The sequence below is a fragment of the Acanthopagrus latus genome, chromosome 8 (genome assembly GCF_904848185.1).
Source record: "Acanthopagrus latus isolate v.2019 chromosome 8, fAcaLat1.1, whole genome shotgun sequence".
Classification (NCBI taxonomy): domain Eukaryota; kingdom Metazoa; phylum Chordata; class Actinopteri; order Spariformes; family Sparidae; genus Acanthopagrus; species Acanthopagrus latus.
Window position 1 is genome coordinate 21,287,808 of NC_051046.1, and position 23,393 is coordinate 21,311,200.

The 23,393-nt window shown below is 47.0% G+C and overlaps 1 protein-coding gene and 1 long non-coding RNA gene across 7 annotated transcripts in view; one reads left to right on the forward strand and one right to left on the reverse strand.

Moving 5' to 3' along the window:
- The first annotated feature begins 1,003 nt into the window (after positions 1-1,003).
- hipk2 (homeodomain interacting protein kinase 2) overlaps positions 1,004-23,393 on the forward strand; it is a 73,924-nt gene continuing 51,534 nt past the window's right edge. For 5 of the 6 annotated variants that reach the window (XR_005076410.1, XM_037106693.1, XM_037106697.1 and 2 more), the window contains exons 1-2: positions 1,004-1,361; positions 18,528-19,713. Coding sequence is in view for 5 of the 6 variants with exons in the window: in XM_037106693.1 (XP_036962588.1) it covers positions 1,343-1,361; positions 18,528-19,713 (1,205 nt within the window). In the remaining variant the exon portion in view is untranslated. Of the gene's footprint in view, positions 1,362-2,893; positions 3,017-18,527; positions 19,714-23,393 lie in introns of those variants that run through there. The other variant, XM_037106695.1, reaches the window with a different exon arrangement.
- On the reverse strand, positions 2,182-3,189 carry LOC119024177. The gene is made up of 2 exons (XR_005076411.1): positions 3,109-3,189; positions 2,182-2,963 (listed from the first exon to the last, which is right to left on the reverse strand). It is a non-coding gene; the product is annotated as an uncharacterized LOC119024177 (long non-coding RNA).

Sequence of the window (23,393 nt, forward strand, 5' to 3'; positions counted from 1 at the left end):
ATATAGGAGCTGTCAAAGCATTACGTCCAAATACCTACATCACAACACTAATGATCCCATCAGCTCGATTAATATCAATGTTGCTGTTTCGTCAGAATTCTAATTATAATAGGTCATGATTGTTATTGTAATAGTGTTAGGAGGTTTTTACATTACATCACCTGTACACAATGTTTAATAATAATAATAATAATAATAATTAATGAAAAATCAGTGTACGCTTAAAAAAGCAATGGCAGGCCTGATAACAAAGTAATACATTATAAATATACACAAAAAGTAACATAACACACAATCTTAATTACATCTCAAAATAAAGCAACTACTTACTTCATAATAAGTAGCTGTAGCAGTTTCAGTTGTTGTATTAATAAAAGCAGGGCCCAGCTGTACTGTAAATGTATTATATCATATTCATATGATTAAAATCTGATTTTATTTTATTTTGAAATTCAATTCTTCATTGTGTTGGAGTCTCGCCCTGAAGCATTTCTTCACTTTATGTAAAACCTTTGGCCCGCTAGGGAAACACATGAACTCCATGCCTTGATTGGTGGGATTCTTGTTGATCTTTCATATCAAATTCAATTCGAAAAAACCTTAGTGGCATGAAAGCTTCGAAAACACTAGTCGACTCTATTGTTTTCGAAACTTTCACCCCAATGAAGCTTTTTCGAGGGGGAAATGAAGCAATATATAAAATCATAAGCAAAGATTAAGTTGCAGAAAAAAAGGGAAAACGCAACATTACAAAAACATTGTAATTGACATTAATCACATTTTCTTTCTTAACTTTTACTTCCGTCTCAGGCTTGAAATCGTCGTTCATTATTCAGATTATTATCAGAAAACCATTCTCTGATAATAATGACGCTGAGGATCATTTCTCCGTGTGCCTGAGTGATGCACCTCCTCTCCTCTCCTCCCTCTCTCCCTCCCTCCCATCGACTCGCTCGTCGCTCGACTCTCTCACTGTACACCAAACTCGCTGCGCTCTGACCACTGCAACTTTTGCAGAGACTCCTCACTCCACAGACATGTCGCACAATAGCTGAAGTGGAAACCTGTCATCGCGGCTCATCATCGGAGCCCCGGGAGAAGACGCCGCAGGTGGGATTAGAGCCGCACAGCCTCTCCTCCGTCGCTCCCCTCGCGTCGGAGCCTCCGCTCGGAAACGCCTGGATATGAATTATGAGCATTTTCCTCACTAATGAACTGGGCCAGTAATGCAGGAGACCGCGGCGACACTCTCATCAGTGTTTCAAGATGGCAGATTTTCATTGAGTTTTGAACAGAAATCTCGCTTTATTTTTTGCCATGAATAACAGAAATCCTTGCACCGATGGCCCCTGTATACGAAGGTAAGACGGGTTCGGGAAATGTGCTGTCTGTTTTTTGTTTTTTTTTTCCTCTCTCTCTCTCTCTCTCCCTCCACAGTCTCTCTGCCACTGTATCAATTGTGGTACAATTTGAATTGCGGCTGATTCGGGGGCAGATGCGTTTCGCTCCCCTCTCCTCATTCCCTCGGGATCAATTCAGCGTATATTTACTTTATGTTTTTTTTTCCCCCTCTCCTCCCCGGAGCAGACGTGAGTCTCCTCTGCAGCCACAGCTCCGTGCGTCCACTCACAGAACAGCGTTATTATGAGTCAGTGCGACTGAGCGGCTCTGCCTGGTCACACCGCGCTGAGGAGGAAGAGGGGCTGCAAAACCTCCCCCCCAAAAAACCAGAACAGGCGTGTATGTTTGACACACGGCAGCCTGCGTGTGTCCAGACACCTGGGAGCGTTGTGTTCGCGTCCCCGCTGGAAACGGTAGCTCTGCTACGTTCAGGAGGAGAGGGGATGGAGGAAAAAAAAAAAAAAAGGTCGGAGACCGATCGGTCCGAGTCTCGCCTCTCGTGTCCCCCCTCTCTCTCCCTCTTCCTCTCGTTCCTCCTCTCATCCCCACAATTATTTATTTCACGCCGGTCTGTGAAGCTGACTGACTTCACGCGTTTCGGTGCTTGTGAATTGTGTTTTTTTCTTTCTTCCGGGAACCAGAGGCGAGCTTAAACACAGCAGATTCGCTATAGCTGCAGCATAGTGGCTGTGACTAATCCAATTGAGAGGATGCAGCCCCGCATGCTTCCCCAAATTCTTCGCTGTCACGCAGTTTTTGTTGTTTTGTTGTCTTGTTTGTTTTTTTTTGTTGTTGTTGTTGTCTTGTTTTTGCCATTCTGAGAGAGTCACTTACGCACGGGCGGCGTGTGTTTGCTTTGCAATGTCGTTGCAAGGTGGGTTGTTAATGTAAAACAACGCAATCGGCCCATTACAATCTGTGGGTGATCGGGAAGAGGGCTGGTTGTTAACTGCATGATTCATGCAACTATACAAATTATAGCAGCAGACCTTATAGTATGATACAAACTGGTGTGATACAAATGCATGCACTAGTGTGCTAGATTGTGGTTTCACTGAGCTGTAGCCGTTTATCGGGTAGAAGTAGTGTGCTTGCCTGGCACAGATGCCTAGGAGAGATAACCTGTGAACGTCTACAGACCGCATGCTGAGTGGAAGCTTGTGCAAAGTGAACAACAGCAACACAAAGCAAAATGCTGACCCCCTCTCCTTTTCCAATATTTATTTTTGAGCAGCCTCATGCTTTATATCACCCTGCCTGCTCTCTGGTCCCTCTGGTGGCGTGAAAGGGAACCCCCCCCCCCCCCCTTCTCCAGTCCAAATCACCGTTAAGGGAAAGAACTGTTGAAAAGTCATAATTAAGTGACATTACTGAGGAAAATAATCTCCTGCAACGGTGGCGTCTGGGAGGAGCGTTGTGCGTCCTGCAGAAAAGCTGCTGTTGACGATCATCAGCAGGTTGTTTGCCGTGAACTCATCACTCAGCGCTCTTGTGTCGCTATAGGAGCACCGTGGTGATTCTTCATCAGGGGCGGTGGGCTCGGAGGCGTATATAGCCCGAGACTACGGCGTTCCGACATGAAAAGGAAAGTTGAAATGAGACTCCTATGCAAAAGGTAATTAGTGTAAATTACATTCCCCGGCTTTTCCCTTCACCGCGGAGAGGAGGAGAAGGGAAGAGAAAGAGGCGGCAGGGGGAATTAATTACCTCGCCTGTCCTCCTCAGTGTTGGAGAGGGCTGCTGTGTGGAGCAATCATGGAAATGACCAAAGTCTCTGGTGGAAATTTTTTTCTTGGGGGGGGGGAGTTGTTATGGTGATTACTCACCCTTAGCTGGAGGGCAAATAACAACTTCAATCTATATGATTAACTGCTGCCTATGATGGTTTCAAGTTTGTTGTTTGAAGAAGAGGTTTGTTTTTGTCCGCTGAACTTGATTTCTCTCTCATAATCATCCACTAGGACGAGGATTATTCTCTGCTGAGTAAGTGGTCAGCTTGTTCCAATTTGTGTCCAGGTTGGTTACGCTTCTTAGCCTTTTTTAGTACGTGTTTGCCTTTGGTCCTTCTTGGCCCGGACAGAAGGCCATCAGGCGGGCCTGCTGGCAGCCGGGGCAGCGTTCTGATCACCCTGGGAGCTCAGTCTCATAACCCAAACTGACACCTTGATGGATGTCTGATGAGCGGAGTGGCTCCAGCAGCCCCCAGCTGTGGAAAAGATAATATTCAGACACCGCCTGTCCTCTTCCCTGGCTAGGTATGGCTGTTGTGGCGTGCTCACGCCTGCGTGTGCACACGTCTCTCTATCTGTGCATGAGTGCGCACACATGTGCCTTCACCCATTTGTAGGGCAGAGCCTGGGAGGGGGATTAGACAGCTGCGGAGCTGGGCACCGGCCGGGCAGGAAGGCAGCTCCGTTCGCAGGTCAACCAGTGCGACTCCAGAGAGGATTCATTCACTCCGGCCTGGAAAAATGTACAGCGTATGACTCAGAGGCGGATGATGATGATGGCGGTGGTGACAGGCGCTGCAGCATCACAGGCAGATTAATGTTTTATCCATCCACACGGCCATTACGTGTTAATGCGCCCCTGAATTACCTGGTGGTTTTCCAGGTATGGGGAATGAGGGGAAGTTACTCCTCTGAGGACAGAACAGAAGGGCACCGAGAGCCAGACTTCAACTTTCTCTCTGCCTCCCTCCCTCTTCCCCTCGCGCTTGTTTGAAGCCGCTTGATTGATATCTTCCTCGTGGGCCACGACCCGGGCCGAGAGTCCAAGGTTGCAGCTTTTTAAACTTTGATTAGAATTGCAGGAAGAACCCTTGGGGCCTTCAGGGGCTGCGGGGTCGGGGGGGGCGAGGAGGGTCTCTCTTCCTGACTGGTGTGACAAGAGCTGTGGTGTGTGTTTAGCTCTTCACTGTCCACAGTTTAGAAGGAGAAAAGGCCAGGAGAGGGAGGCGAGAGATGGAGTGATTAGTTGCACTCAAATAGCTCGCGGGGAAAGAGCAGTCATCACTCAGAGAATCCTTGTAGGTGCCATTGTGAATGTTTATCTCTTGTTTTTCCACTTTCACTCAGTGGCCATCTTGATCTGTGCGCTGACCCGGTGAATAACCTCCTGACTTGTTTGCGGGGCGGCTCTCGCTCGGAAAGGGTTATGAAAATGGATAAGCTGTCTTTACAAGTATCACTTTTGCATTATTCAAAGCTTCCTATCTGAAAAAGGGAGTGAAATCCAGTCTTGGTGGGGGGGGGCGATTCTTGGCGCTATTGATTTGTTGAAGCATTTAGTAGAAGAAGAAGAAGAAGGAGCTTTGAAGGGAGATAGGATGTGAGTTTTATGTGAGATGAGTTGTGTGTGCGCGGAGCTCTCAGTGGAAGAGGAATATGTGAGCTCTCTGATGTGCTGAAATAGTTCACAGGTGTGATCTGAGGGTTTTGGAAACAGTTTGGGGGGGTGGGGGTGGGGGGGGCAGGGTCGTGAGGGGGCGTCAGCCTGGATCGAAATGACAGGTTAGTAGAGGCCGGTCTGACGCAGGAGGCCCCAGTCTCGAATACGAGCAGAATACGCCTGGCTGTTTCAACAGGCTCAACTTTTCACATACTCTCTCCTGGCAGATTTCTCTGGAGTAAAACTGCCTCCACTACTTCGGCACATCATTCTTCTCTGGACTTTTTTTTTTTTTTTTTTTTAATCTTTGAAAGGAGGAAATTCAGTTGAGATGCAAGTGGGACCTTGCAATACTCATTTTCTCCTCATTCAGTTAGCCTCCTGTTTTAGTGCTTCTGCCATATGTTTCAGACCTCTCTCGGAAACGACTCTGAAAGCCGGGCTCCAAGGTCCTTGAAGCCGGGAGACCACATCAGTTGCTGACATTAGTTCGTTTTTATCGAAGTGGAGGGGGGGGGGGGTGTCTAGCTGAGATGCAGCCTCAACCCCGTCGACTGCTTACACAAGGCATTTCCGTGTTGGTTGTCATGCATGTGTGAAGGGCCTCCCCCCCCCATGCACTGTTGTCTCACACTGTGTATGGTGTCAGCCTGTGTGGAACAGCTGCCTCTGGCTCTCTCTGACTAGCAGTGTAACGACTCCAGGCTCTGTTAAGGAGGAAGCTGGTGGAACAGGCGTCTCGCAGTTGCTTTTACTTACCAGCCAATAACATCATAAATGTTAAAAGACCTTTTCTGATGATGACTAGTCTTCTGTATGATATTTTTTTTGTTGAGTTGTGTATGTACATTATAGGAATGTTTACAACACTGTTGAAACACAGAGGAATTGTTCATTTTATTCGAGGTAAAGGTGCGATTCAATTGGTCGCCTGTCGCCATAACTTCGGGGAGAGGGTCATAGATTGAGGAAGGAACGTGACTAGACATATGTTGAATTAAATGTTAAAATGTGACCTGTCTGTAAACGTTAGATAAATAGATGGATTTTCATCAGCAACTGAGACAGCAACTCCCACGATCCCACGCGACTCAGGTGTTCGCTTAGTTTTGATTGAGACACCCCCCCACACACACACACATACAGTGGCAGAAATGACATACCGTGCCTTTTAAAACTTGAAACCTTGATATCACTCTCCCCTTGATTGCTTGAAAAAGACGTAAAACACACGTAGTATTTTAATTGTAAGTGCTTAATGGATCATTTATCCTCTGGATGGATTTGTGGTTTTTTGGAAACACTTTTCTGGTCAAAAAGGCTCACCTCCTTGTATTTGATGTTCACCAATCTACAGAAAAAAAAATAGACGAATGTCCATCTTTAATTTAAATAGATATATAAAGGATGAGCCTAGCATCTGTTTTAAAAGCTCGATGGCCTACTGAGACTCTCTGCACCTTATGACACATCTGATGCTTTGATCTGCTACGAGAGCCACTGTTCAAACAAAGGTTCACATTTTACTGCTTCTCAACACAGCGCAAACTGAATGAAGCCTTTAGTTAACTCAAACCCGTTAAGCAGTAATTACACAGGGATTCCTGCAGCATAAAGTGCACTTTATATGCAGAAGGTGTCGAATCGTTTTTTCTTTTATTTATACATACATATATGTGAATTTATAACACCGCACAGCCGCGTGATCTGCATTTTGCTCACATGCTGGAGATTGCACGCTCACTTTGTAATCATCATCTGCCAATGACCCCTCCGATTCCCACCCCCACACCCATCGGCCCTGCATTTTTTTTTCCACAGCCCCACCCCCACCTCTATCTCTTATCTGTCCTTCCATCCAGCTCTGTTTGTTGATAAGCCGAGAGGCCATTGGCCAGCACACATGGTGCCCATGTGACACTCCAGCAACAGCCTGATGGCCAGATTGGAAGCCCCCATGTATGTGGGTGTGTGTGTGTGTGTGTGTGTCTGTGTGTGTGTGTGTGTGTAATTGGAGGCCGGCCTGAGATGAGGTCGAACTACTGTAGCTTTTTTGTTCTCTGTAATCATGACCCCCACCCTGAAGCCTTCAGACTCCCCCATCTTTTCCCGCCTCTCAATCCCTTTCCTTGCTTGTGTTATTGCCATCACTAACCCCCGAAACCAAACCTTGTTTGTGGTGCACGCTGCACCAGGTTTTAATCCTATTGTTTGTGGTAATGCTGCCCCCCACCATCACCAGTCCGGTTGACATTGCACACATGTTGGTTAAGAGCTGCTGCTTCTCCTGCTGACTGTCAACTTGACATGTCCCACGGAGCGAGCGGGGAAAAAAAAAAAAGTTGATCAAAGCCTCGGATAATGTGGCGCAAATGCAACAGCGATGATGTAAGGTACTACAGCTGGATGGTGAGGGCAACTACCACTCTCACCGCCACTTCATTTAAACAAAAGATCCTAACTGTCTCTTCATATTACGCGAGGCGCAGAGTGAAAAATGGTTTGCAGTTTTTAATCAAGCCTTTCATAACCTCCACGGTTTCCCTCCCCGTGGTGGGAGGACGGGTGAGGATAAAGAGGGAGAGCGGGAGAGTTTACAGGCAGATATTGAAATGAGCAGAAAAGGACGGGATTACACGGTAATATCAGGCCACTGAGGTTGGAATTTTTAGGGGCTTTATATGCTCCAGTGTTCACTGACACATGTGCGGCCAGCCAATGTGGACTAAGTGCCGCCACCAGCCCCATCACCGTCACCACTGCTGGCTCCGGCCCTTCTCGGTCATGGAAGGGAAGTGGAGCGGTGGGTGGCTGCTGGCGGCCCCTTCACAGATGGCTGCAGGTACAGCGCCACGCTTGGCTGATAACCAAAGGACTTCAAAGCTCAGACGAGCGCTCAAGCCCATTTCTGTCCAGAGCCAGGAGGCAAAAGGCACGGACCAGAGAAAGGAGGCAGCGTAGACAAGGACTGGGCTAGTCAAAAGAGTCAACAGGCATGGAAATGAGCAGCTTTAGCCCCTTCCTTCGTCTCTGCTTGCTTTTTTTTGGAGCCATGTTTGCGCTCACATTCATTTTCACATACAATCATCTTCCACTTCTCATCTTCTTATTCAATCAGTTACCACTTTTCTCTCTTTTTCTATAAATGCTGCATGATTCCCATTATTCTATTACCATAAATGCGGGCTGTGATGAAACCAGAAATGGAAACTAAATGTGACTGTCACAGATATAGGCACCAGTCTCCCTCTCAAGTGATGCCTCTTTTTTCTTAATTCGGTTCAGATCAGGGGATTCTCTCAGGTATTACCCATGAAAAATGGGTCCCGCAAAACAGTAAAAGCACAAGTCACACATCAGAAAGAGCGAGAGGTGGAAGTGACAAAATGTGCTGATAGAAATCGCTGAGGTTTTAAGGATTATGCAGAAAGATTTTTGCACTGATTTGAGCGTGCGGATGCTTGTTTTGATTCAGTCTGATAGTTTCGGCACCAAGTCAGAAAATGAGCTCCGCGTTGCCGCTGAAGGCTGCTTTTATGAGCTTTTAAGGGATAACGTAGAGAGGCAGAGAAGTTAAAAAGTCATTGATTCAATTAGACAATCCTGTGGCTCCTCTAATACCGCTCCAGTGCTGACATGAGGAAAGTCCTAACTGTAAGAAATATTTCCCCACAGCTCCATGAACTCTTCTGTAGTCATTTAGTAACATTCAGTTGCAGCATAAATTAATCGTTACGGTTGTTTGAAGGCAGTTTGAACTTTTTTTTTTTCAAGGAGCCCTATTATGCTTTTTTTGTTGTTTTTTTCCTTTCTTTCATTGTTTTATATCGTTCTTGTGCATGTGAAAGCTTTTGAGAGTTGAAGAGTCAGTCATCCTGCCTTTAATTCTGTGACGTCACACTCACACGTCACCATGTCACGCATTTGAACAATTTATACCTAGTGGCTAGTCTGGCACGTTGGAATTGACTGCTGTGTGGGTGTTGGCTCAGACTGGCTTTGTGCTGCCACTTTTATTTTAGCAGATTTACAAAAGAAATGTTTGGCATATCATTGACACATATTTGTGGTCACGTAACAGAAACAATTGCAACATTTATCCATTTGGAAGTGTTTATTATTATAAAGCACGCGTCAGTGGTAAACTTAACTATAAAGAAGAGCAATGGCAGCACCTGTTTATGTTTCTGGTCATATTGCAGCATACAAATCACGCTGCACACCTTTTAGATCCACTCCCCACTTCAAAGCCTCAGGCACATCATGACCAGCCGGCAGCTCTCTGCCTGGCAGCCTTTTGAACTGACCCCTTCATTCAGCCTGAGAGACAGAGAGTGAGAGGCAGGATGGCAGAGAGATTGGGAGTGACAAAGATCCAAGAAGCAAGGTAGAAAATGGAGGGAGGGAAGCAGTGGAGCTGGGGTGAAGAGATGAATACCCTCTTCTGGGGGCCTGCGGGGATCCGGGGCACTGCCTGAGGTCAGGGGCGCTTGGGGAGGTGGGGGGTTGGCAGTTGGTTAAGGAGTGGAGTGGGGGGGGTCACTGGACTTAGAGGGATTTCAGAGTTGTGTGTGGTGTGTTGGGGGTTGTGGGTCTCACCCCGCTCCTCTCCTTTAACCTGTCTTACATCTGGGATCAGCTCTGTCCGGTGAGGCGCCCGACTCTTCAGATCCCCTGACAGAGCCCGGCAGCTGCTAACACACACAAAGAGGCTCCCACCCCTCCATCACTTTTAGAGAAGCTGGCCCGGACAAAGGCCAAAAAATGACCTTTAGCGGCGAGGACCTGTTCTCTTCCCTCCACTGCCCCAGAGCTGTTCGTGCCAGGCGGGTTGTTTTTACCTCATTAGGCCTCTGTGAGACGGAGGAGGAGCTCTGCGATCGTTGAGCCTTAAACTTAAAGACATTTGGGCACATACATGGCGGCGTTAAGTGACATCCATCTCGGTAACACAGACCTCATTCAGATCCTTTCGATGCTTTAATAGCCTGGCCAGAAAAAAAAAAAATTGCAACAGCTAGCTCGACACACGACTAGCATTTCTATCTTTACTCACAGTCGAGCATCTTACAGTACGATGAATCATTATTTACTGGCTTGCCACAGCTCATCTTTTCCATCTGTTAAAATCCCTCTCAGCTACTATCCTGTACTGCGAGTTCAGAAATAAGTCCTCCAACCACCACAGGACCAAACGCAAACTGGCAAATTCTCTTACACGGGTCTTGTTTTGTGTAATTTGTAATTTTTTGCTTGTGTAATTAGCCAAACAAAGTAAGTCATAATGGTTGTAACTGTAAAAGCAACAGCTCTTGTGCTCCTTTTGAAGGTGTTTATGCAAGCTAATTCAGAAATGTCTGCACCGCCACCCAGCATGAGGGTGTTAAAAACCGATGGTCAGAGGAGCCGTTTCCTGCCTGGTTTTGCTATTTGTGACTGTCAGGACACTGTAAATATAATCTGCTAAAGCCATGATTTTCACGCTGAATCAGACGCAGAGGGCTGAGTTGGCCAGCCATATTTATTTCTTCAGCCCTGTGGCCAGAAAGACTCAACAGCCATGTTTACGAGACACTGTCAGTCGGATTAAGGACACATATGCTTTTGCTAAATTGGTATGTGAGCACGTGTTCGTGTGTGTGTGTGTGTGTATGTGTGTGTGTGTGCGCGCGCCGTAATCTTTTAAAAGGCTGTTTGAATATATAGCGTGGCAGTGGTGGGCCTCCTTACTTTGTCAAAGACAGAGAGGATGAGAGAGGCGGGAGAGGGTTAAAGAGAAGAAGATGAAGGGAGATTACAAGATTAAAACAATTTCATTGAGTGTTCATATGGAACCCGCGGCATGAAGGCAGGTGTGCACGTTGAGGAATTTTAGAGGGGAGAAAAAAGGCATTTGTAGTAAAAAAAAAAAATAAATAAAAAAAAGAGTTTGATCTGTGGCCTTAATAGGCTCCGAGCAGCAGCCTCGCACCCCCTGCTGAAATATCACACACTCTTGTCGCCTGGGGAGGCATGTGCACCATCCAGAGAGCATGGGAGGGGAGGCTGGAGGATATACCGGGGGAGACGAGGGAGCAGAGGGCCGACCACATGTGGAGGGGTTATAAAGAGCTCTGATGTGAGATGGGCAGAGGTTTTGTTTCTTCCTGCTTCTGCCGTGTTTGAGGCAGTAAAAAGTGGGGTTCGAGCACCGGCATCAAAAGCGCCCTCCGCCATCCTGGTTTCAAGTCGAGGACTTGTGAGCAACTGAGAGCTGAAAGTAACGGCCAGCTTTTCAGAGGTTTCGCACCAGCTGCAGCAATGCAAAATAAGAAATCTGCAAAGCACTTTCGTCCCTCCTCTTCTGTTAAGTTTTTCAATTCAAGCTGGATATCTCTATCATATCAGCTTGAACATAGCTGTGTTTTGTAAATACAGGAAGTGTTGATCATGCGTGTGGTGTGATTGGTCCTCTGGTGCCCGGTCAGGTTCGACTGGTTCCTCTCTTGTGTGGGTTCAGCGAAGGGTTTCGAGAGGGGTGGGGCGCCTGATTAATCCCTCTAGGTGTGCGTGTGTGTGTTTGGGGTGGTGCGTCCATGCTTGTCATTACCACATAGCTAGGATGCTAGAGGTCTGACAGATAGTTCGGGAAGGTTTAAGAAGCACCGAAAGCCAAGCCAGATGCACAGGCAAACACGCGTGGCGTCTCACACGTTGTGCACACATGCAGGGAGCGGTGCCTCTGGTCCTTGGTGCATCCTTGGTGGTGGAGATGGGCGCAGCGAGCGGGACAGGCATTATTGCAGCTGTTGGATATTAACGCAGCAGCAGACTTTGACCCCTGAGCTCGAGAGCACACCCAAAACCGAGTCTAAGGCGTCTGTTGCGCTGGACAGGGCAGGGCAGCAGGGTGGAGCGATGATGCCAAGTCTGGCCAAGGCAGCGCTCCCTCCAGCTGTCCCTGTTTGACTCTCTCATTCTTACCCTGCAGAGTTGAAATCATTAGTTTAATAACCTTAAGCAGTGCTAATATTCCAGTAATACTCATCTAACACTTTGCATGTTAAGACAGTTCTAATCTTCGCAAAGTAAATACCTGTTCAGAATATACAAGGCAACCCATGCATACTCAATGAAAATCATTTTTTTATGTTTGTTTTTTTTTCATGATTGTTTTTGTCTGACAATATAATTCAATCTGCGCGTCCAGGAAGACCCTTTAGAAATAAAATTAAAGGGTTCCATCCGTCTCTCAAAGGTTCCTTTACAAGCCTCGCTCTCCTCTTGGCCTTTTGTTGAACATCAGGATGAATAATGACTACCATGTTGATAGCTAATAGGATCACGGCTTCTCCTTCAGTTTGCGTATGCAGTCATGGGTGTCATAGGCGCCGCTGGTGTTTTGTCTTTGCACATCACTGGCTTTTGTCCTCCCTACGCCTCCATACTCTGTCGACTATAGGGCAGCACGGTCGGCACGCAACAGCATCCATACAGTGCTGGCCCCTCTCTAATCAATTTACCATTGTACTGTACAGTGTCTTTCTCCCACATGATTTTACTCATCTGTGCGGGCCCCCCCCCCCCCCCCCCTCCCCTTTCCCCCCAGCATTGTTTTCTGCTTCTTGCCTGCAGTTCTCATATGTTGATCTCATTACGGTACATTGTGTCCAGCTGTCATTGTTGATGCTAATGACATAAGAGGAAGTGTGGTGTGGCGGGGCGTTTCTCGCTGCGCGTATATGATAAGCTTTCTGGAGAACGGCTGCTTATCAGGTACACCCGTGTCCCTGCATGGCCCCCGCGCTGTGAGCAGCACAGCTCGATGCGTACAGTGGAGGTCAGTGGTAGTGCAGCCAAGCCGTGAGTTTAACAGGTGGCGTCGGTGTATGGTCGGCCACGTTTCGCTCCCCTCCTCCTCATTTTATGCCGTCACACAGAGCAAATATAGTTTCTTATCTGTCCCACATTCAGTGTCTTACTTCTGCAGCAAGGCCTCTTTCTTTCTTTCTTTCTTTCTTTCTTTCTTTCTTTCTTTCTTTTTTCTTTCTTTCTTCTGGGAGGAAGCTGGTCGCTGCTGTGCCTCTTTGTACACTTGGTCACTCGGCCCTCCCTCGGTCACTCGTGATTTGATTAATAAAGATCCAGCTCGGCTACAGCCTCTCTGCTCCTCTCCTCCGTTCTGTGTCCCTTCAGCCTCGCTAGGCTGACCTGGCAGTATAAACAAGCCAAATGTTTTTCCTCACACCAGCCCTTTTTATGGCCACACTTTACAGCGTGAGTGGCAGCCTCCTTATCTGCTGACAGTTACCTTGTGTGGACCAGCCTTTACTTTAGATTAGGGGTGTTAATATTTCAACTTGGACTTATCCAGAGTTGTGTTTTGCCCTCATGTGTGTCTGGTCCTGCTCACGTATCCGCATGTGTGTTTGAACAAGTGCTGACCAAACGTGTTATCTCACAGCCGACACAACATTTTGTATCTTTGGCTGTTTGCTTCCAGGGAAGGGGGGAGCGAGTTGAGGGAGTGTCACATTCACAGCCGGCGCGTTGCTGATTTGCAAGCCACGAAGAAGTCCTGTGAGTGTCTGTGACACAGCTGTCGATATGCGTGATGCTGGATGCTGGATATTTGTCCCCTTTTTTTTTTGCCCAGTGTTTGGAAGCGATGTCGGTGCGATCCCAAACGGTCAGCTACCGTGGCCAGGATGAGCGTAATGGCTGATGGAGCAGCAGCCTGCGTGACAGTATCTCCCCGCGAGCTTGTCTGATGCATTATTCTATAAATAAGCAGAGATGAGAGAGCTAAAAAAGCAGACAGGGTAGTCAATAGTGGCCACGGGTGTGAGGGCGAGAGAGAGAGAGAGAGAGAGAGAGAGAGAGAGAGAGATATGCGGTGTCAAGCTGTAGCTCCCCCACTGAGGGCAGAGCTCATGCAGGAGGCAGGAACACAAAGCGAGGCTGCTCTGTATGGACAGTGTGTTCCTCCTCTGTGCTGCGTCTACTGGTCGGGTTGACCCCTCTCTGTCAGTGTTCCCACTGCAGGTGTTCATCTGGATGTAGCATCACTCAAACTAAAGGTGTCTGTACTGATGGGTGAAATCTGGAGATGTCAATTAACACTCAATGATCCAAGATTTTTTTTTTTCTATTTTTGACTATTCCTGTCCATATGCTTTAAAACCCCATGCAAGGTGGCCTTTCTCTGCTTTTCATTGGTACCGCGCATGGCTTGTTTGGGTGTTCAGGGGCTTCGTAGTGAACGGGATTGTGCCGTCACATCCTGCAGCATCGATGCGTCAAGGTAACCCACGTGGTTTCCTCTTCTGGGCCGGCAGTGAAGAGTCGTGTGAAGAAACTTTTGTTCTTCACGCTCAAGGGATAATATATATCTCTGAAAACTGTAGTTTTGCTCCAGCCTTCTCTGTTATGATGTAATAACCCTCCCATCATCCCTTTTAGATGCATTTATATGGTCAGTAAGTGAAATATAAGATTAGATCTGTTTTTCACTGAAAAAAAACACCTCGGATAATATTAATATAAATGGCTGTGAGTTGTTTAGGAAAGGTCAGGTGTAGAGACAAATTCATATGGAAGTTTAAAACAATCAAGCACACCTTTTTAAATCAAAACCTAAACTTCCTGAGGTTCTGCCTGGTAAAATTGATCCACTCAGACAATGATATTTTAAGATTTTGAGACTTGAATTGAGGCAGGCTGAAACTTAAGTTCCTCCTGACTTAAGTTTCTCCCTAATCAAGTCATGTATGGCTGTTGTCCTATAGGTCTTTAAAGGAATGAAGGAGAAAACACAGATGCTTCCATAGAACAGAGAACAGCGGCTCACTGAATGATTTGATGGGTTAAGATTAACATGATAGACAGCACTTTCCACCACCGTCAACAAAATGTCAAATGAGAGAAGAAGAAACTGACCTGGTGGCCCGATACCTTCCAGTACTAAGACACATTATCTTGATCTTTCCTTATGTTCTGAAGGGGGATGAAGCTGCTGCAGGCGGTGCCCTGAAATCCACATGAAAACAGCAGCGAAGGGCGAGATAATGCCTCGTCTAGACAGCCAGAAGTCGGGTCATTATTAGCCAGTCATTTGGCTCAGCCCCACACACCGGCCTGTGCTGCAGACACTGGGATGTCCAGTTAAGATACGGGGTCATCAGAGCGGCTCCATTGCTGTCGGTAGCCATTAGGCTCCAGGAAGTAGTCCAAATATATCCAGGCCAGGGGACATCGACCAGACAGACCTGACCGCTGTCTCTGAATAGTTTTCCAGGTGATGACTGGCATATATATCAAAACTGTTTTGATGAATTTAATTGCCTTCACAGTGCAAAAAAAACTGGAGCCCAACTGATGCCGGATTTTTTTGGGGCGCTGCTGACACAGATATCTGGAAGTAAAATATATGCTATTGAAAATCTGAAGGTTTCACATCGGTGCACGTCGGGCAACAAATACGCCAATACGGATATATCTGTGATAGGTTAATATTGGTCTATGGATATATATCAGTGGGGCTCTAATGCCAGCCTTAAATCATTTTAAATTATGATTTGCATGAAAGCACAGAACTTTGAGGACAAGCATTAATAAGCCACATGATAAGCAGGTTTTTATTAAAAGGCTATTTGCAATTACAAAGGGCCGCTTGGCAGGTTCGGTGGTGTCTAAAGGGGTCCTCATCAATACTCTCTGTCATGATGTCAGCGGAGAATAAATGACGGCTTTAATAAAAGAGAGCAAACAGAAGCAGGTCACAGGCGAGAATGTGAGGGCCACTCGTGTCCACGCTCTATTCTCCTTCCCTCCCTTTCAGTCCGTCTTTCACCCTTGCATGGCATGCAGAACGGCCCTGATCCTCCCAAAAAGAAGATTAACAAACCCCTGACAGGGAAGTAATCTCTCTGAAAACATTGACTACTACCATTTTAACATGCTACCTCTAAACAGTGGAAAAATGCCTCTCTGGCATGCTTAATTGCAGTATGCGGTCCGGTGCATACACACACACAACGTTCCTTTAGGTATGCTAAATGGAAAGCCCTGGCTACTGAAGGCATTCCAACATTGTAAATGTGCAACAATGGACCTTTACAGTTTTGCACTTGGCACTGAGTTCAGATATTCAAATAAACTTCAATAGCACATTTTCAAGGGGAGGTCCTTTTCTGCACTGTGTGTGTTTTTTTTTTTTTCTATTAACCGTATAGAGAGCTTGGTTGTGCAGATTCTAGATCATAAATATGTTTGAACTTCAGTTTGGGTGAGGAGTGATTCATGAGGACAAGAGCCGCTTTCCCAACAAAGTATAATTGGTCACATTGTTGCTTGTGTGTGTTGTCATGAGATAACGTTTCCAGCCATTTGACCTCTTACTTTTGGCCCGTTTAAATACTAATTTGTGTTCAGCACAGGGCTCTAAAAGCTGTTTGTACAGAGTTTTGTGGCATTTTTTGTCAGTTATATTCTTGAGGCTTTTAAGGGAAACATGTGGCCCTGAGTTCATCGCGCCGTGTAGGCAATGTCAAGTGAACCCTTTGACCACAGTGTTAAAACTGCCAGAGAGTCAATGAGTGACTAAGATGGGGGGTTGAAATAATTCATGTGATGCTAATGCAAAGAGCAGCCATAGCCTCAATCTGGCCTTGTAAAACCCCGAGCTATCCATAATCATGCTGGCAGATATGTAATGCTGGAATTTTCCATAGGAGGAACAAGCCAGCCCAGTGTCTGTCCATCCATCTTTGTGTCCATCCGTCTGTGCCTGTGATTATACTGTCAGGCTCTCAGTCATACACTGTTGACGGCACTCTGTGACGCAACCCATCATTCAAATTATTTTTAGCGTAAAGTCCAGGCACAGGAATTGGTAATCCAAGGAGTGACATCTGGCCTTCAGGGCTTATGTGATTAGCAGAGGGCCTTGCCCCTAATAGCCTAGCGGAAAATCTTCATTACCTCTCTGGACCGACCATACCTACAGGACTGGACATGAAGTGCATAAGGAGAAAAAAAAAGACTCATCCTAATTATCATTCAGAGAATACATACAGATTTCATGGCTGAAGCTTAAATACATATTAAAAGAGGCATGGAGGTGCTATGCTACATCAGCTTAACACCCGCCAAGCTTACAGTGAGCCCTCTAATGTGTGCTGCAGCTTCAATCCTGCAGCATTAGGGCTAAGACCAGATGACCACGCGGTAAGTCCAGGCAAGGCCAACGAGAAGCTAAAAAAAACAACAAAAAACACACATACAAAAAAAGAGGAGGACGTGAGGTTAGTGGTGTTAAAAAAGACAAATGAAGCAAAGTGTAGTGGAGTGCTGCCAACTTCTTACTGAATTAATCATCATCACCACTCGAAGGGCTAATAATGACAAAGTATCCCCTCCTCTCTGCTTTCTGTCTGCAGAATAGAGCCCACAATTATGGAGGTCCTCCCATCTTGGCGGGAAATAGGCCTCTAATTATGTTTGAACAGAGCAACACTTCCCAGCTTTCAAGACGTCCATAAAACGCACAAAAGCAGCAATTTTTTTTTTTTTCCAGCGGCAAACAAAGTTTAAGGGGTGTTTGCGTTCAGATTGTGGTAGTGTTTGTGCGCGAGGGAGCAGTGACTGAAACATTCTTTGATTCATGCATTGGTCGATCAACGGTGAGGCCTTAATCGCGTGGGCACTGGCATGGCCAGGTGGAAGCTCTTAGTTTGTTAGTAGAAAACTAATTTGGACTCTTACTGGAAACTGTTTCAGCGTAGCGTTACGACAAGTCTAAAATAATCATCCTGTAATAATCAGTGCAGTGTTACAAACAAGCCTGTTTGCAAAGAGAGAGATAAAGAAAGGGACTATTTTTGGGCAGTTGTTTGCTTGGAGAGGCTTTTGCTTATTCTGAGGCAGCTTGTTCCCAGGAGTTCAGAGCACAGCCTCACTGCAGTTTTGCTTTTGTTTTGTTGTCTTCGGGAGCAGTAGTTGAGAGGGAGTTCAGTGCCCCTCTCCTGTTCTCATAGTTGCATGAGCAAAATTTCTTCCACCACCTTCCCTAAGCTGAGTAATTGTGTACCAATAAATGCAAGGGCTGGGTTCAGTAGTGTGGAAGGAAATTGCAATCATTCCTGGAGACTTTTTTTTTTTGGTCCTGTTTTTGTATACAGTTTTGTGTTGCTCCGCTGTCTCTGTGGAGTGTCTCATGAAAGGGTATTCTTTTAGCATTCACTCAGCCTATTTACTTTGCTGCAGATGGGAACAGTGGGGAAATGGCATTTCCTCTGCATGAACCGGGGTTCGCATAAGCACTACTCAATCTAAAGCGGCTTATCTTTCTGCTAAACATTCGGACTTTATTTATGTTATATAAAAATGTTATTACACTGAATTGAAAAAACAATCCCTTTCCCACCAGTTTCAATAACAAAGTCCCTGATGTTTTATGAAAAAGAATATGAGTAGTGATAGTGCGACTTAATGCTGAAGCAACAAACCCTAAATGACATTTTGAAGGTTATTTGATGCTTGCTACTTTCCATTGATGCCAGAGAGTTCAAGAGGTTAACCTGCTGATGCATCAGCCTATATGCTTCGTGTTTTAATGACCTGCTCTGACCCAAGCTGTCTTTATTTAAAGCTTCTGGCTACCGCTCGTGTTTCAGACACTCTCAGTTTCCTAACCTCTCCCTTTCATTCCCCTCCTGTCCTCTTTGCTCCTCCCCTCTGTGCCCCTCTTGTCACAGGTATGGCCTCGCAAGTGCAAGTGTTCTCCCCTCACACTCTCCAATCAAGTGCCTTCTTTAGCGTGAAGAAACTGAAGGTGGAGCAGAGTTGCAACTGGGATATGACAGGGTACGGCACACACAGCAAAGTCTACAGCCACAACAGCAGCAAGAACTTGTCGGCCGCCAGTGGCCCCCTAGGCATAAACAGCTCCCTGCAGGTCGCCAGCTCCACCCTGCCCTACGAGCAGGCACTCATCTTCCCAGCCAGCGCGGGCCACATCGTGGTCGCCTCAGCCAGCAGCACTTCAGGGGCTGTGGGGTCTCTGCTGGGCGGCGGTGGTGGAGGCAGCAACAGCAACAGCAGCGGTGGTGGAGGTGGCGGCGGCGGCGGCGGCAGTGGTTTGGGTGGCGGGGTCGGTGTTCACAACCTGACGCGCCGCAGCACGGTCAGTCTCCTGGATACCTACCAGCGATGCGGGCTTAAACGCAAGAGCGAGGAGCTTGACAACAACAGCAGTGTGCAGATCATTGAGGAGCACGGCCCACCGATGATCCAGAACGGAGCAGCCAGTGGAGCCACGGTGGCAACGGTGGCCACCGCCACCTCCACGGCGACATCCAAGAACAGTGGCTCCAACAGCGAGGGGGACTACCAGCTGGTGCAACACGAGGTGCTCTGCTCCATGACCAACACCTACGAAGTGCTGGAATTCTTAGGGCGAGGAACCTTCGGACAGGTGGTTAAATGCTGGAAGAGGGGCACCAACGAGATTGTGGCGATCAAGATCTTAAAAAACCACCCGTCGTATGCGCGGCAGGGTCAGATCGAGGTCAGCATCCTGGCGCGGCTCAGCACGGAGAGTGCGGACGACTACAACTTTGTTAGGGCCTATGAGTGCTTCCAGCACAAGAACCACACGTGCCTGGTATTTGAGATGCTGGAGCAGAACCTGTACGACTTCCTCAAGCAGAACAAGTTCAGCCCTCTGCCGCTCAAATACATCAGACCCGTGCTGCAGCAAGTGGCCACAGCGCTAATGAAACTGAAGAGTCTGGGGCTGATCCACGCTGACCTGAAGCCAGAGAACATCATGCTGGTGGACCCGTCTCGACAGCCCTACAGGGTCAAAGTCATTGACTTTGGCTCAGCCAGCCATGTGTCCAAAGCAGTTTGCTCCACTTATCTACAGTCCAGATACTACAGGTAAGAGCTGCAACTTTGAAATAATTGCTATGAGATTGTTGTGAAGAATTTGATTGAGGCATTTTATGTAGAACTGGAAATGCAAAGAGGAAATGGCACAAAGAGAGATAGAGAGACATGTGCCTCTGCTTGTTCCTGTTTGGATGATCGTTGTGTGTTCTGCATCTTGTTTAATTTATCCCTGCTTCTATCGGAATGTTTTCCCGGTTTGAGCTGATTATTTGGCCAAACACCCACATTTGCTGCCAGCTTTAAACGCAGCTGCTGAAGTTCTCTCTCTTCGCTCCAGTTCTGCCTTTCCTGTTGTCTTGTTTAACCCTGTAGTTAACCCCCATTCCGATGTGGGATAGGAGAGTAAATAGGCCTAGAAAGGCCTGCTGATTATTGTGGTTGATGTGATAGAACAAGCATTACACAAGTTTGAGCGTTACTTTGAAGATTGTCAAAGGCCTGACAACTTGATGAAGCTCTGGTGTGTAGACACAGCAGACCACAGGAAATATTCAACGCAGTGACATGTTTGTTAGTGTCACTGAGAGTTTTAACGGGAGCACTTTTTCGTTCTGTTGTTCAATAGAGTTTTATTGAAAAGATCTCACAGAAACTGCCTCATTCAAGTAAGGCACCAATCATGTGGGGTGGCAGCCTGCCCACAGGCTTCTATTCACCCCTCTGCTCCCCCAGGCCCCTGTACCCTCAGCCCCCCATCACCATGGCTGGCTCCCATTTCCCCCGGGATAGAGATGAGGGGTCAGCCTGAGTTCTTCTGTAATATGTGCCTGTAATCCACACCAGCGGGCCCTGCATTAGAACCAGATGAGCCTCCGTCTCTGGGAAGGCCTTTCTTTCGTCTCCCGGTACTTCTTAAACAGTCTTTTTTCTTCTGTAGCAAACACCGTGTTTAGGTTTCAGCAGAGGCAGCATTTGGGGGTTGGGGGTGGGGGGACTGTGTGAGGAATCAAACAGTGTCCATGTCTGTACAGAGAGGAGCTTTGTCAGGGGCTCATGCCTGGTACCGGGGTGGGGGGGGTATGGGAGGCTGGGCCGCTGAGGGAAGAGCAGGTGTGTGTGTGTATTGTAACCACACACGCCCACACGCACATATACGTATATGCGTGCGTCAGATTCTGTCGGCAGGAGTTTGTGTTTCCTATTTAAGGGGTTCTGTCGATAGGAGGGTTTGGTTTTGTTAATCTTTACAGTTTATCACCTGTCTTTCTAATATGCTTTACTGGAAACCGTGGTTTCCTGTTGAAACAGGAAGGTGTCGAGGCTGACGGGAGAGCGAACGGAAACGGTTCAAACTGCTCAAGAATCCTCAGATCCTGATCGTCTTTTATCACACCTGACATCTTTATTATTTAATCCGAGCTGGGGCATTTATTGAACTGTATTTTAGAAATTGCCTCGAAACCCTGAAGTATATTAAGGTCCCTATCTGGGGAGTTGGAACGCACACGTCAGCAGGGCAGTTATATCAGCGTAAGTAGCTCATCCTGAGGCAAACACCACTGGGAGCCTGTTGTTGTTGCTCCTGAGCCGTAGGTCAACAAGCAGGCCATAAAATGTTCCTGTTTGTTTTCTCGGGGAGTGACGAGTAGAGGAGAGCACAGAGATCATCCCTTCATTTCCTCTTGGCAGCAGAGGAGAGGAAAGAAAGGCTGACATTGACCAGAAAATAACCCTGCAGTCACCAAAACCTAGACCAGGGACTTGGTGACCCTGGTTTGAGGCATTGGGAGTGTCGTGTGCGTGTGTGTGTGTATGTGTGTGTGCGTGTGTGTTTGCGCTCGTGTGTGTTCCCGTGTGTGTGATCGTGTGTGTCACAGGGTTTTCTGCACTGCATAATGTCATGCACTTACAGTGTGTCAGCAAGAGGAGCGTGTGTTTGTGCTTTACCAGGGCTCATTTTGAAGAATGAGGCAAGTCTTACAACTCAATTCAAAAGAATGAGCTCATGGGAGAGGAGCACTACGGGCGCCTTAGCATCGCATGCAGTTTGGGCAGCAAACAAACTCGGGCTGCGGGTAGGGTTCATGGTGAGTTCAAAAGCTTAGAGGAGAACATCAAACCATCTTTGATGATTTCAGATGAGAAGATAGCTGGGTAGGTTCTGTTTCTGTTGCGCAGACGCTACCTGTACAGGGGGAGAGATTACATACAGGTGGGATTTGCCAGCTCCGACCTGCTGGCTACGTGATACTCGATATCCTCCACAATAGCAAAAACATCCCGCTGTCGTCTGCTTTGATTCCTGTCGAATGAAATAGCTCCATCTTGCCTTTGAGTGCTCGAGTTTTATTTTGCTCGACAAGCCCTGCTCTGGATTTATGAGCTATCATAACGCGAGGCGGTGATGATACTAAGGGGGCGAGAGCGACATGTTTTTTTTTTTTTTATCTTTTCCTCTTCTTTCGTATAAATGAGACCGGAAGGAAGAGGTGATTTCAAGCCGGTGTGAGCCATCATAGCGCGCTTTTTGCTTACATCCGTTCGGCGGGAACTTCGTGCCCCTCTCACACACGTGTGGCCGTTCGCACTTGCGCATTGTCACCGTTAACGTATGCCGGTGATGTTGTATGTGCTGTAAGGGCCTTGCAAATGACTTATGGATTTTCCACAAGGTTGACTCATGCAAATGAAACACCGGCAGTCAAGGTAAACAAGTGATGTGCGATTTGCAAGAACAGCTCTCGGGGTGCTTAGAGTTTCAACTTGGTTCGCTTCAGCGCTTAGCGAATACAGGCTCATGTAGCTGAGCTCATCTGTCCTTGTCAAATATGCCTGTCTGTAGCACTTCCACACTTGCTGCTTAGATACAGCCTCCTTATTGTTTTTTTGAATGGATTATTAGCTCAAGAATTCTGCGTCCCCGTCCTTGATTATTATGTAGTATTTATGTCCTTGTTACATCGACTTGTGACCTAACCCTCTTCCTCCTTCTGTTACCCTCGTCTCATTTCTTTTCCCTCCTCTTCCCCTCTTGCCTGTTACTAATGATGTAACAGGTAAGCTGGCTAGTCAGGCTTACTCTGTGCCAGATAAAGGGATTATTGTCTTGTCCCACTTGGGCTTGTTTGTCCTATTTATCTCATCGGCTAAAGGCCATGAGATGGGTGGAATGCAGCGAGGCGTTGTTTAAGTTTATGTACAGTTTCCTGAGGCGGTGCAGCTGGCGGGAGTCGGCCTTGTGGTGGCTGCCGTTGATCTAAGGGTGGTGAAAGGGCTCCTCTCACCCTACATGACTGCCTGCTGTACCGGGCAGAGGTCATTTTTGTGGAGGATTTTGGAGTGCACCGCTTCCACGGCTCTATGTATATCCACAAGGAATCTGCACAGACGCGAAACTGAAGCTAAAGAGCTGCAACTCTCAGACCAACTCAGCTGCAGCTGTCCCAGAACCATTTAAAAAAAATAATTTGAACCCTCCTGTAGTGAACAGAAAAACTTTCTCAAAAAAAGTGTTTTTGTTGGTGATCATCATCTAGAGTTTTTGGCTAAGAGAATTAGCATCAAATGCAGCTCAAGTACTTGTGTACATTTGTTTAGTTGCTGTAAAACGATGAACTGCAGTTCACCATTCACCATTCACCATTCTTATAGCTAACAGCTATAAGCAGGCAGTCATGGGCTATCCAGAGTACCAAGAACACTGTTTCTGGTGAATAGTTAATTGCTCT